Source organism: Plecotus auritus (assembly GCF_963455305.1).
Source record: "Plecotus auritus genome assembly, chromosome: 7".
Taxonomy (NCBI): Eukaryota; Metazoa; Chordata; class Mammalia; order Chiroptera; family Vespertilionidae; genus Plecotus; species Plecotus auritus.
In genome coordinates, this window is record NC_137774.1 from 103,263,570 (window position 1) to 103,278,012 (window position 14,443).

At 36.5% G+C, this 14,443-nt stretch overlaps 1 protein-coding gene across 1 annotated transcript in view; it reads right to left on the reverse strand.

The window, feature by feature from the left end:
• Positions 1-14,443, reverse strand: part of HSD17B4 (hydroxysteroid 17-beta dehydrogenase 4) — a 75,256-nt gene that overhangs the window by 33,543 nt on the left and 27,270 nt on the right. Inside the window, exons 11-15 of the mRNA XM_080679901.1 lie at positions 13,922-14,050; positions 9,610-9,716; positions 7,981-8,217; positions 4,555-4,606; positions 2,201-2,272 (exon numbers count right to left, since the gene is read on the reverse strand). Of these exons, the coding sequence (XP_080536027.1) occupies positions 2,201-2,272; positions 4,555-4,606; positions 7,981-8,217; positions 9,610-9,716; positions 13,922-14,050 (597 nt within the window). The remainder of the gene's footprint in view (positions 1-2,200; positions 2,273-4,554; positions 4,607-7,980; positions 8,218-9,609; positions 9,717-13,921; positions 14,051-14,443) is intronic.

Below are 14,443 nucleotides of genomic sequence, written 5' to 3' on the forward strand. Positions count from 1 at the left end.
GCGCAGGTAACCTCACACTCAAACTTTCAAACATTCTGCTAAAGAACTCAAAAAGAGCCTGGAATATAAAAGAAGAAATAAGTGAGAATGAAAGTTTAAGCTTCAGGAGGGAGGAATCATGGATATTTTGCTCATCATCATATTCCCAGCAATTAGAATAGTACCTGGGACCAAAAAAGGAACCTGTTTATTAATGTTTATTAAATTAATTAACGAATCAATGACTAAATGACAAGTTAGCAAGTTAGTGAATAGGTAAGCAAGTAATAAATGAATGTAAGAAAGCTGTTCCTCTTTCTACTGACTGATTTCCTAGTGAGAGTTCAAGTATTATCTGTGTTTCCAGTTCTAGAAAACTAGGAATATGATTTTGAACTGCATTAGAGAAAAAATCCAATTATAACAAAAAATAAAAAAGGTCATAGTAATTTGTATTTAAAATAAAAATTTTGTATTTATTAAATAAGAAATGGGATATTCTATTTCATTTATACTGTATCTACAAATTCTAATAAATTATTACATATTAGAGGCCCAGTGCATGAAATCGTGCATTGGGGGCCTAAACCAGTAGTCAGACATCCCTCTCACAACTGGCTCCTAACCACTCGCCTGCCTGCCTGCCTAATTGCCCCTAACCACTTCTGCCTGCCAGCCTGATCGCCCCCCTAATCACTCCCCTGCCGGCCTGATTAATACATTACTGCTCCCCTGCTGGCTTGATCGTCCCAACTGCCCGACCCTGCTGGCCTGATCACCCACAACTACCCCCCCCTGCTGGCCTGATTGCCCACAACTGCCCTCCCTGCCAGCCTGATCATCCCCAACTGCGCTCCCCTGCCAGCCTGATTGCCCACAACTGCTCTCCCCTGCCACAACCCGCCTCCTCCGCGCGAGGCAGTGGAGATACTGGGATGGGCCTCCGCACCACACGGAGCCATGGGACCTCCAAGCCTTACCACGCAGAGTGGCCACTGGGCCCCACCTCTGCTGTGCGCATGGCCATCTTGTGGTGGCCATCTTGTGGCGGCCATCTTGTGGTGGCCATCTTTGTGGCGGCCAATCTTGTGACAACGTCATATACGAGGGCCACCTAGGCTTTTATTCGTATAAATTACCAAGCTATAGTTAAATAAATGGAGTCGATCAAGAGACAATAATAAAAATTGAAGTTAAGGTTACCGCAGAATTTTTGTGGTATGTTATATTTGGTAGGATGGTGAGAAGACTAAAAGATAACTGGGAGAATTACAGCCAAATACTGGCCAACATCTGGAATGACAATAAAATATGAAAATCTCAAAAAGAAGAGAAGTAGAGGAAGACAAGAAAGAGAGGGAAGGGGAAAAGAAGAGATAACCAACATATGATGAAATACTGAGTTATCAAAAACAATGTAGTAGAATATTTAAGAGCATCAAAATGTTCTCAATATATTATTAAGTAAAAACAAGGCAAGTCCAAAACAGCAAATACAGTATAACCTCCTATGTGTTTAGAACAAAAATGATAACGCCTATATTCCAAATATCAGATATTAAACTTTCCACTGTCCTTTATTTCTAAAAATTTTTTATAATAAATATTTCTTTTGTTCTTAAACTTTAAAAATTTTAAGCAGTGTTATCTGTAGCTTATGTTTCATCACTAGTATTTCAACATTTATTAAACTACTATAATCTTTTTTCCACTGCACATAAAATGTGGCTATAATGTTTAAACCACATTATGAGTTCAACAGGCCTGAAGGTGCAAGTTTAGGAACCTAACTACCATTTAGAAGAGTGATTCAAGGGTCAAATATGTTCCAAGTTCCAAAGAGCTAACACAGAAAACAATTTCTACAATACTGCCTAATTACCAACGGAGGGCTGTCTATGTATTCCTTCCTGTCCAAAACTAACTCAGCAAGTATAATTCTCCTTATGTTCTCCAAACCAGCCACGGTTCTTCTGTGCTTTGTTTGTATCGTCTCAAATCCCCTGAAGTAGCCCACTCTCCCTACCCTTATCCTAATCTACTTCTTCTTACCCTCCTTCCTTATTTCCTAAAACAGCTTATAAATATTTAGAGTGCTTATCTTGCTTTCCCACAAACTGAAAAATACAAACTTACTAATCACTTCTATGGTGAAGTACTATGTTACATATAAAACCTATCAATCTAACAATATTATTTATAAGAATTGGAAATTAGTTACCATCGATAACAATTACTAAACCGGATCCTTTATCTAGGACATCAGCAACAACTGTTTCATTCCTTAATGTTCCTAAAATGAAAAGTAAAATAAATAAATAAATAAATAAATAGACTGTTTTAAAGATCATAAGTAAATAAACAGACTGTGTTAAAAATAGTAAGTTATTATATTAAGACGAGAGAATTTAACATAATTTCCACTAGAAGTTCAGCAAAACTAAAAGTATGATTTAAATAATTTTCATTATAATGCTAAATAATTCAACATTAGAGGCAGCCAGAACACCTGAGTCACTAAACTAGAATCAGTAATTCTGATATATTAGGTTTTAAAAAATAATACTTTTCAATCATTCAACAAACATTTGTTAAGGATATGACCAGTGCCATTTACACCATTCCTTCTCAAATCTCTACTCTACTGGCTTCCATGAGACACTGTTTCTCTCTAATCACTCTGTACTTTTACAGACTCTTTCTTCCATCATTTCACTGGTGATGTCTTGATGGATCATTATTGTCTGGAGGTGAACTCATCTTTTTCTCAAACCTGCTTTTCTCTTTTGTTCCCTACGTGAATGAATGGTACTACCCACCGAGCTGCTCAAGGCAGAAACTTGAGCATCACCCGACTCACAGAGTCTAAGTAGTGTCTACCCTTGAGTATGTGGAGAATGGTAGAAGATGGATTCTACTAAAATTTTTTACTTCATCCTTAAGTCTGGGGTTTCAATAGGAAAGTGACAAACACATTTGCATTTCAGAAATAACATTATGGCTGCAATTAGGTGAATAAACCTTAAGGGAACAAGAATGGAGACAGAGAGAATACTTAAGAGAGCAAGAGAAGATGGTAGACTAAACAAAGAAGTAGAAGTGGAGGTGAACAGAAATAGGATTCAGATGTACCAAAGAACTTGGTAAGTGTCTGGATGTGAAAGATGGTAAAAGAGACGCCAAGGACGATATCCAGATTTCTCACTTTTCTAAATCTCTCTGATCCACCCACTTTTTTCCATCCTTCTACCACCTTAGTGCAAGCTACCATCATTTCATCTGAAGTACCACTACAGACTTTTAACTAGATGCCTGCACATCCACTCTGACCAACTTTAAAACATGCTCCGTACATGTCTGAGATGAATATTCCCAAAGCCAAATCTGACAATGTAATAAAGTGCTTTTCCCAACACCACCACTATCTCTCCCCACCAGTCCCATAAATATAAAATTGCGATAAATACAAAATTCCCTAACATGATCTATGTGATACTATTCCCTGCCACCACTACCAGGCTCTCCAGCCACCCTGGCCTTCCTTTGCACCTCCTTATCTATGCTTCTCGTATTTCAAGAGCCTTTACACAGGCCCTTGGATATCTGGAATGCTCTTTCTTTCCTTCTTTGCCTCACTTCATACCTACCTGAAATCTTTCTTTAAAATCTCTCTTCATATCAGTTCCTTAGAGAACACTTTCATTACCAATCCAATAATGTCCAATCCTTCTATTTTAAGTTCTAATCGTATCATGTATGTTTTACCTATAATGTTTATCACAAGTAGTTACAGGTAATATAATATAATGTAATGTAATAACAGGTGATTTTGATATGCAGTCAGATTACAAAATTATCTAAAACCAAATACTGCATCTTACAAGTGGCAGGTATCCAGCAGATATTTGATGAACGCAGTCACCACACACTGTGCATTATAACAGGACTGTGTGAAACTTAGGCTGTAACACTAACACTGAAACAAAGCTAATCAGCCTTAAGCAATAAGAATCTCATAATTTCTTTAGTAAAATAAGAAGATTGAGGAACGAGTTAAAGTAGGTTTCTAGCTACTTGCTGACCTCTACATTATATAATGTGAAATGAACAACTAAGATATTATTGAGAAAAATAGATGATTAAAGATACAAAAAAATTCTGTATATTTTAACATGGTTTACTTTACAAAAATCAGCACCAATATAAATACCTGAGAAAAGAATGAAGAACCATGTTAACAGGAATCATAACTGTTTGTACACAATCACCAAGTTTAGAACATATGCACAAAAATGCTCCTTTCATTTGTTATTAACACATACATCAATAGAAATAAATTATTAGCATTTTGAAGTAATTTATTAAAGGAAATTATTAAAGGACAAAGTTTAAGATAATCAAAACAGGTACTAGTTAATAGCAACCTAGTCTAATGGCTGACAAGTGCATAAATAACTTGTGATATGCTTTATTTAGGTCTCTCTATGCCAATTTAACATACTGACACAGTTTGGAAGGTTAATAAAAAAATAAAATTATGGTGCGGTTACTGGAGTCAGTATATCAAGAACTCACCTGTTCTGGGAAGTGGTTTATACAACTCCAAGTACTGCTCCCCATGAAGAACCTATGTTAGGATAAGTAAAGTTTTATTAGCAGACTTTCTTTTTTCCACGGGTTCTGTCTGTGGATATTACTAATCAAAAGTGACATTTCACTGTCCACATGCTCACATCACTACTTCCCCCAAATTAATTGTCTCAGTTTGGCTTCTACTTCTTAATCACATGATTTAGAAATAATCAGTCCCCCAATCTAAAAACTGTCTTTTGGAACAGAGAAGATATCTTATATTTGTGTTTTCTTGACATTCACAAATCCCTATTGACTGATGACTATGGATTACTTGCCAATGGTGACACTAAACTAAGCTGTACTTCCAGTGCCTGGAACAAAGTGGGTCTCCAACACATATTTATTGAATGAAAATGAATTGGTAACCACTAGTAATTTCAGGTCACACATACCAAACAAATACAAACAATTCAACCAAAACACACACATAAACCTTCAAAACTATGTATCTATAATAATAAAAGCATAATATGCTAATTATACCGGACATCCTTCCGGACGACCTTCTGGACGAAGCCAGGGCTGCGAGGGAAGCCCGGGTCCTGGGTGCCAGAGGGAAGCCAGTGCCGGCAGCCAGAAGAAGGAAGGCCTAGTCTTGCATGAATTTTGTGCATCCGGCCTCAAGTGTTCAAAATAAAAGTACTACCAATGCCAATGTTTCCTTAGTATAATATCTTATAAATTATCTACAAAGAGTAGACACTAAGGACACTGTGTAACTTCATAGCCACTTAACCTCCACGTATCAAAGCAAGAATACCCAAATATATATAGGAAAACAATAGGACAGGAAAAACAAAACGTGGCCCACATATTCAAAAGACCACACTCCACTGCCATGGGACAGCTTAGTTCCCAGTCTTCCTCAGAACCCAGAAAAGGAAAAAGGGTTAGGCGTTTGGCAGTGCTGGGAGGACAAATGAAGGATGCCTCACTGTATCATAAGGCCTGGAAACTCAAGGCTGGGAAGACTGGGATTCAAATGCCAAGACAGCCCTAGCTGGTTTGGCTCAGTGGACAGAGCATCGGTCTGCGGACTGAAGGGTCCCAGGTTCAATTCCAGTCAAGGGCACGTATCTCAGTTGCAGGCTTCTCCTCGGCCTGGGCCCTGGTCATGGCATGTGGAGGAGGCAACCAGCTGATGTGCTTCTGTCACATCAATGTTTCTCTCTGTTTTTATCTCTCTCTTCCACTCTCTAAAAATCAATGGAAAAATATATCTGGGTAAGGAATAGTAAAAAAATAAAAATAAAAATAAATGCCAAGACAGCTATCATTCCAGGCCACAGGTTTTGAACACCATTTCTGATTTCCAATTCCTTTCAACTCTGAGGGACAATTCTGAAACAACTGTTTTGTTTCCTCTTACATTAAGCAAACAGAAGAACTGTTTGTAGCAATTACCACGGGAGAGTGACTAAAACAACAAACTGCTTGGCACACATTTCTCAACTCCCTCCCAACTTCATGAAATACTCTTAATAAAATAAGAGTATTCTCCTAAGTTCAACACAGCAATGGGATAATGGAACCTCCAGTAAATGGGTTCTCCAATCAAGGAGTTGCAGAAATGGTCTCATAACTCTATGATTCAACAAATATCACTAGGCTCATTCTAAACCTTACTCCAAGAAATAAAATAAACCCCACCTCAAAAGCTTTCTCACAGTTGTTCACTCCTTCCTTCTTGAAACAATTTATTCACTTTACTTTCAAAATACCATATTCTCTTGATATTCCTCATAACTCATACCTTACCAGCCATTCCTTTGCAGTCTTTCTCACTAATTTCTCCTCATCTTTTCAACCACTAAACACCGCAGGGTCCCTAAACTCAAGATCTTCTCTACACATTAGGTAATTTCATATCTTTAAATATCACTTAAATGCTACAATCCCCAATTAGACCTTACCCCCAAACTCTAGATTCATATGTTCAACTGTCCACTTTTTAACTCCACCTGCATGTATGATAGGCATCTCAAATCTGTCGGTAAACAACTAATTATCCCCACCTTAAAGTAACTACATATATCTATTTTATTAGACACAGTAATGTCATATGTAATTAATATACATATTAAATATCCATATATATAAAAGGCTAATATGCAGTGTCCCTGCAGGAGTTTGACAGGGAGACCAGGAGTTCAACAGGTAGACCAGTTCTATCGCTCGCTATGACATGCGCTGACCACCAGGGGGCAGCGCGGAATGAAGGAAGGCCCCGGCCAGCAGCCAGTAGCCAGGGAAGGAGGCCCTGGCTGGCAGCTGGCAGCCAGGGAAGGGAAGTCCCAGCCAGAAGCCGAAAGGAAGGCCCCGATTGGCCCTGATTGCCAGCCAGGTCTAGGTACCCTTACCCATGCATGAATTTTGTGCACTGGCCTCTATTGCTGTATATAATTAATTATAAATAATATATTGTTATGTATACAGGGTGGGGCAAAAGTAGGTGTACAGTTGTAAGTGAAATAGAGTTTATTCTTATACTGTTATTTACTAATTATTATATTATTTTTCATATGAACAACTGTACACCTACTTTTGCCCCACCCTGTATATATCATCCCAGTTGTCCAGACTATAAACCTTTATCCTTGACTTCTTTTTTGCCCCCTCTTATCCAGCCTTTTGCTTGAATTATTATAGTAGGCTCCTTACTGGTTTCCATGCTTCCATGCTTGGCTCCCCTATAACTTATTCTTCACACAGTAGCAAAAATGAGCCTGTGAGTGAACACAGCCAGCTCATATCACCCCTCAGTTCAAAGTGCTACTGATGTCCCTACTCATTACTCAGAGTATAAACTGAAATCCTTACAATGACTACAAGGCTCTCTTCTTCCACCACTGCCCCTTCTCATTCTACAGCGATACTGGCCCCCTTGCTCACTCTACAGCTATACTGACCCCTTTGCTGTTCCAAAAACAAGCCAAGTATGCACCTGCCTCAAGGCCTTTTACACTTGTTTTTTCTGCCTCAAATACTCTTCCACAGGATAATTATTTGCCTGGCTTGCTCCTTCCCCAATATCATCAGATAATGATGATCTTATCCACTTTACAGATAAGAAAACAAGTTTAGAGAAGTTATTTACCCTTGGTCAGACAGCAAGTAAATAGTAGAGAGAGAATTAATAACATTATGTCAACGTTATGGGACTGAATATGATTGCTTCTTCTTTTTGTTTGCCTTTTCAACTAACCCTTTTCTCTGTTATCCTTAAAAAGGAATATCAAAGGATATGCTAACTCTTTATTCCTGAATCAACCATTATAAACTGTTTTACTAATAAGATGTGATACTTATCAACCATATTTCAAGAAACAGAAAAAAAGCAAAATAAAGGTTTCTTATTATGCATACCTTTGTTAAGTCAATTGAAATCCCAGGAATCTGTAATAATTCTCCACCAATCACAGATTTCTGAGCTATAACAACTCCAAAGGTAGGCAAACAGGAGAAGTCAGAATGTCCTTCATAAATAAACTTCAAATCCTTTGGTTCCTTGACCGATGCTCCCACTCCAAGAGCATACATAATAGTTTCCAGTTCCGTGTAAGCAGCAGAAAATGAAGGAAGTGTGTGGCCAACAGCTTCACCCTAGGGGGCAATTGTAGGAAATGATTTTTGTACTCATTGTTAAAACTTCAATTTTTCAGAACTACTCATTGCTTATGGTACATACCTACTTTTGTTTTTGAAAAGATGTGATTAAAATATTATTTTAGTGAATTTAATGGAGTATTATAATTATTTCATTATATTTGATTTTTTTAAATAGAAACCAATTAGACAATGTGTGGAAAGGACTGCATTTACAGGTAATTACTTTTTTTATTGCTTGCTAACAGGTAGTATGTCTCATTTTAAACTTTCCTGTCTTTGAAGCTGGAAAGCCCTGTTAACTCAGCAACTATTAGCTATTCAAAAATAAAAATTTAAATTAAAAAAACCACATATTTATTGTAAGTAGGAATAGTGAATTGCCCTATAATATTTATTACATAAAAATTCACTGTAAACAGATGAGCAAAACACTGCTTAATGCTTGTAAATCAGAATGCCTTACAATGGCTTTACATAAAATGAGATTTTACCTGAAGTTCCTTCCTAGGAATGTACCTTATCTAAATGGATGTTGTATTTTTCTATTTAGTGATGATATGCCTATCTAATATGTAAAGCATATATGAGGTTATAAAAGAATGATGCCCAATTTTCAATCACTCATTCTAAAGCAGGAGTCGCCAAACAATGCTAAGAGCTAAAAATGGTTTTTACATTTTTAAGTGGTTAAAAAACAGAAAATCAAGAAGAGGTGTGTCAGAAATAGTATTTGGTCCAGAAAGTCTAAAATATTTATTATCTTGCCCTTTACCAAAGAAGTTTGCCAACTCCTATCCTGAAGTAAAATCACACTTATAAACTGATCACATTCTCAGGGTTAAAATTAGATGGTTAATTTTATCACTATGTCTGTCCTGAGTCACAAAATACCAAAATCACATATGTCAAATTATTTACTTCTTACTATTTCTGCACAAGTTTTTTTTTTAAAGGATAAGTACAAGAGATTGTAAATCTGCCAACTTCACAAGCTATAATCACAATTCTATTAGAATTTCTGACATACATTCTATCAATGCTTTCCCTTACAAGAAATGACTCAGAAGAGGCACTATATAAATTAGCCTTTTCTAATAAGTTAGAAAAATAGTGACTAACGTAGGATTATCAATGCTTCTGGGGGAAAAAAGACACCTAATTATACTGAAGAAGAGAAAGTAAAAATTATATTTAATATTTTAGCCTTGTGTTCAAATTTCATAAATATTCAGTAAATATTTTATGAAAAGTTTTGTGGTCACTTATCTTTCCTATTAAACAACAGATTAATAGCTTGGAAAATAATGTTTTGCATGAAACAAAAGAAAAAAGGGCAGGAAAAGGTCTCCCAAGAAGGCACAGCTTTAGGCTTTTCTCCCTACTTACAGATCCTGATGTGGTGTTTGATGATGCCGCATGGCTGGTATGATTTGCTGAAACTCCTCCATCTGAATCTATTTTACTTAGAATTTCGATTATATTGCCAGTTGATTCTAAAAAAATAACAACAACAATAATAATGCCTTTGTTAAAGATGTGACTAAAGAAAGCTACAATGTGCTACATCAGCAACTTTCAAACTTTTTCATCTCATGGCACACAAAATCTCATTACTAAAATTCCGCGGCACACCAGAAATATATTTTTTGTCAATCTAACAAAAAATGGGTATAATTTTGATTCATTCACACCGAACAGCTATTGTTGTGTTGGTGGTTGTCATTTTTTTGAAAGTCTAAGGGAAAAGAGGTCAATGCTTTAAAAATTCTTGAGTAACACCAGTGTGCCTGCTGTGGCACACTGGTTGAAAATCACTGCGTTAGATAATTTTTCCTATAGCATTCAGCAAGCCTGCTGCAGACTCTAGATTGGCACTCATGAACTGAATGTGTAATGTCAAGCTATTATGGGAAAAAGTTGTGAAAGACTTTGAAATAGACTACAGATAACTGGGTGTTTTCAACTGAAAACAAGACACTGTCCAACATGCTCTTCACAGGTTATGACCCCAAGGAGGCTCTGAGCTTTGCAATGTCTTCGAGCAATTTTACAACTCTGTAAAGTGGAATCCACAGACATGCAATTTCTGTTTGGTGGAGGGACAACTAATTTCCCTTCTCTGACCACCATCACCCCTTCTACAGGATGGAACAATGCCAAGATTACTCCTAGGTCCCTGTTCAAGTAGTAGCTCTGAAGATAGTACTAAAAATTCTTCCAGAGAAAACCATCTGTCTGACCAGTGACTCCAGACAGGTTTTGGAAACTGCTGTTCTAAGGTCTAAAGGTTAATGAAGAATCATGGAGCAACCACATATGCCATATAATTCCAAAGGCTCTGGGACCTTTCTAACAAACCTTAGAGTTATGGGCCTCCTTCTAAACTCAGAGAAAAACAAAAACCAAACTACACAATGTGAGAGGACTGGGGACATCTGCCCCTCCTGGTGATACTAATGGGGAGGATTTTTCCTACTAGTTCTATCCTTTCCTCCCTAGTCAGATTGCCTCCTAGAGGGGGGCTATTTAACTGAAAGTCACCTTAATGCAGGCTGGAAGTACCACACTCAGAGGAAGACAACCTGAGTTAACTCTTGGCTCAAACACTGAGAAAGCTTGGAACATTTATTTAGTTTTTCTGGGATTTAGTTCATCATCTATAAAATGAAAAGTGGTATAGGTAGGTGCTCTAGATCAGCAGTCGCCAACCTTTCGGACCTCATGGACCACCAGTGGTCCACGGACTACTGGTTGGCAACCACTGCTATAGACAGTCTCAATTCTATTAAAAATGTGAAATATTTTCTTCTACTTGTACTTCAAATACAAGACATAGTTTGCAATATATATATATACATATATATATAAAAGGCTAATATGCAATGTCATGAACTCCCCAGGAGTTCAACCGGGAGACCGGGAAGTTTGATTGCTTGCTATGATGTGTGCTGACCACCAAGGGGTGGTGCGGAATGAAGGAAAGCCCCAGCCGGCAGCCAGAAGGCCCCAATTGGCCCTGATCACTGGCCAGGCCTAGGAACCCTACCCATGCATGAATTTCATGTACCAGGCCTTTAGTTTATAATAACATAATTCACTTAGTTAGCTTTTTCTTTATATTAGTCCAATACTTTTAAGTCAATAAAGTGGAACTTTGACATCAGAGGAAATATATACTTCTTCCTTTTTAATATACTTCTTCCTTTCATTCATTTTCACTGATAGGCAACTGCTATTGATAGACTAAATTTATCTCAAATATCAAAACATAGAATATAGAAAATGCTACCATTAATGACATAACAATTATGTTATCATCTGATTGAGGGAAAGCACAATAAAATTTCAGTGTATTTACCTGCAGGCAGCAAAGTGTTATGAAGGAAAAAAACCCAGAATAGTCATTTTTTTATATATATTATTCTATCAAACATTAAATATAAAATTACTAAGAGGGAAAAAAGTGTTCTTTGTAAAATAACCCTAATTCATGATCTTTCCCAAAATGGTACTTTAAATTTTATATATTATATGCACATGTGAGTTATAGTAGAAAAAATAATGTGACTTTTATTGATTATCTACTTCTGTGGCATATCATAGATAATTCAATGTAACAAGCATTACTAAACCCTTTCTATGACTTCTGTGCTATGCTAACACCAGCTACTAAAGAAGTACATACAAGATATAGTCTCTGCTTTTAAAGAAACTTACTATGCAATTAAGAAACCACACTAATTATGAAACAAGAGCAGTGTGAAGCAGTAACAATTAGATGCTCTAGTTGTATAGGTGTACTAGTTAATAATACACCTATATTTTTTTCAATAGATGGAGTTCATATATGTTGAGATATGTATATATATATATCTCAACATATATGGTAGCATTTTCTATATTCTATATTTTGATATATATATGTGATTTGATATGTATGCTGTTTTGTTGTATTGACAGCAAGATTCAAAACTTCATATGTCAAATTTGCTGAAGGTGTTAACATCTAGATATTTTTATGCTTAAAAATGTCAAATTTCGTGTCAAAAAAAAGAGCATTTGCGGGAACTTTTAATTCATTACTTTATTTTGAAGAAAAGTACTGCTGAAAGTTATCGTATACTTTGGGAAGCTTTTATGGTGAACATGCTCCATCTCAAGATATTTGTGAATGCTGGTTTAAATGCTTTAAAAGTGATGATCTCGATGTGAAAGACAAAGAACATCCCAGTCAACCGAAAAAGTTTGAAAACCAACAATTACAAGCATTATTGGATGAAGATGTGTGTCAAACTCAAAATCAACTTGCAGAAAGATTAAATGTTGATCAGCAAATAATTTCCGATCATTTACAAGCAATGGAAAAGATTTTAAAGGAAGAAAAATGGGTGCTACATCAACTGAACAAAAGACAAATGGAAAACCGCAAAGTCATCAGTAAAATGTTGCTTCAATGGCATGAAAGAAAGTCTTTTTTGCATCAAATTGTGACTGGTGATGAAAAGTGGGTTGATCCAGGTCAACCATCAACATTGACTGCAAGGCCAAATCTCTTCAGAAAGAAGACGATGCTCTGCATTTGGTGGTATCAGAAAGGTGTGGTGTATTATGAGCTTCTAAAACCAGGTGAAACCATTAATACTGATTGCTACCAACAACAAATAATCAATTTGAATCATGCTTTGATCGTGAAACGAACAGAATGGGCCAGAAGACATGGCAAAATAATTTTGCTTCATGATAATGCACCATCACACACTTCAAAACCAGTTAAAAACATGTTAAAAGATCTTGCATGGGAAGTATTAACCCACCCGCTGTATTCACCAGACCTTGCTTCTTCAGATTACCACTTGTTCTGATCTATGGCATACTCACTTTCTGAGCAGCACTTCAAAACGTACTTAGAAGTGGAAAATGGGGTCTCTGAATGGTTTGCCTCAAAACAAGAAAAGTTCTATTGGGACAGTATCCACAAATTACCTGAAAGATGGGGAAAATGTGTAGCTAGCGATGGACATTACTTTGAATAAAGCACTTTTTATGTTTCTCTTGAAATTATTGTTTTCTTTGATTACAAAATCCGCATTATTAATCGGTACACCTTAACAGTTCAGCTACAAGAGAGATCAGCGTAGCCCAGAATATCTGGGGAGGTTTTGTTGAACATCTAGGGCTTTAGTTTTTCTAAAGAAGTCCTAATAAAAGGAAGAAGAGGCATTTTAGAAAGACAGAGAAACAGTGGCAAAGACAAAGTGCTAGAACAGCAAATCTATGCACCAAACAAAACAGAGCTAACCCTAAATAAAATAGGCTTAAATAAACCTTTTTGATATAATGAAAAATCAGGTCGGGTAAGGAGCAAATGGTTAGATAATGAAGACTTTGAAACTAACCATCAGATGAGAAGTAGATGCATTAAGCACAAATGGATAAGTTACCTCATACAAATGGATAATCTTACCTCATACACCAAAAAAAAAGGGGGGGGGGACTATAAAAAGAACCTGAAAAACTGACAGTGGAAGTGACATACATATCTTAAATCTGAAGAGTTCTAATACATACTAAAGTAAAAAATGTACTCTAAATGATTTATGTGTCTAAGTCATCACAGTTAAAATAGAAAGCAATTCCATAAAAAGAATAAATTGCCTCTGGTTCCCCAGCCCGGACTGGACTGAGTGGGACTCTTTACCTTCAATTCTCTGGGGCTTGCTGGCATTTTCAAAGTCACAGATCTTTCTCCAGTTAGCCTTCACTGCCTCAGGAGTCATTGGCTGATTCCTCTGTCTTACAATTGCTCCAAGGCTCCGCTCCCAGCGCACTGGTTATAGAAACAAAAATAAGATACTGAATACATAGTTTAAGTAAAAGTCAGAAGAATCCCTTGAATTTTTTTAACTTTAAAAAAAAGGAAATTCAGAAAAAGGATTCTAATTTCTAAAGAGTTTTCCTACATGCCTTAAAGTTGATTTTTCTAAAATAACAAATCCATTAAGATAATGTCAATTTTTTAAGAAAATATTTGAAACTGAAGGGAAAAACTTTTCTTCTTACTATACCAAACACTACTAAAAGCAGAATGAAATGCTGAATCAGAAAGAATTAAATACATATTATCATGCCAAAAAACTCACTTCATGACCACAGATCATTTGGGGAATATTCTTCAAGATAACAGAACAGAGCTTTGTTGGATAGTACACCGAGGACTAGT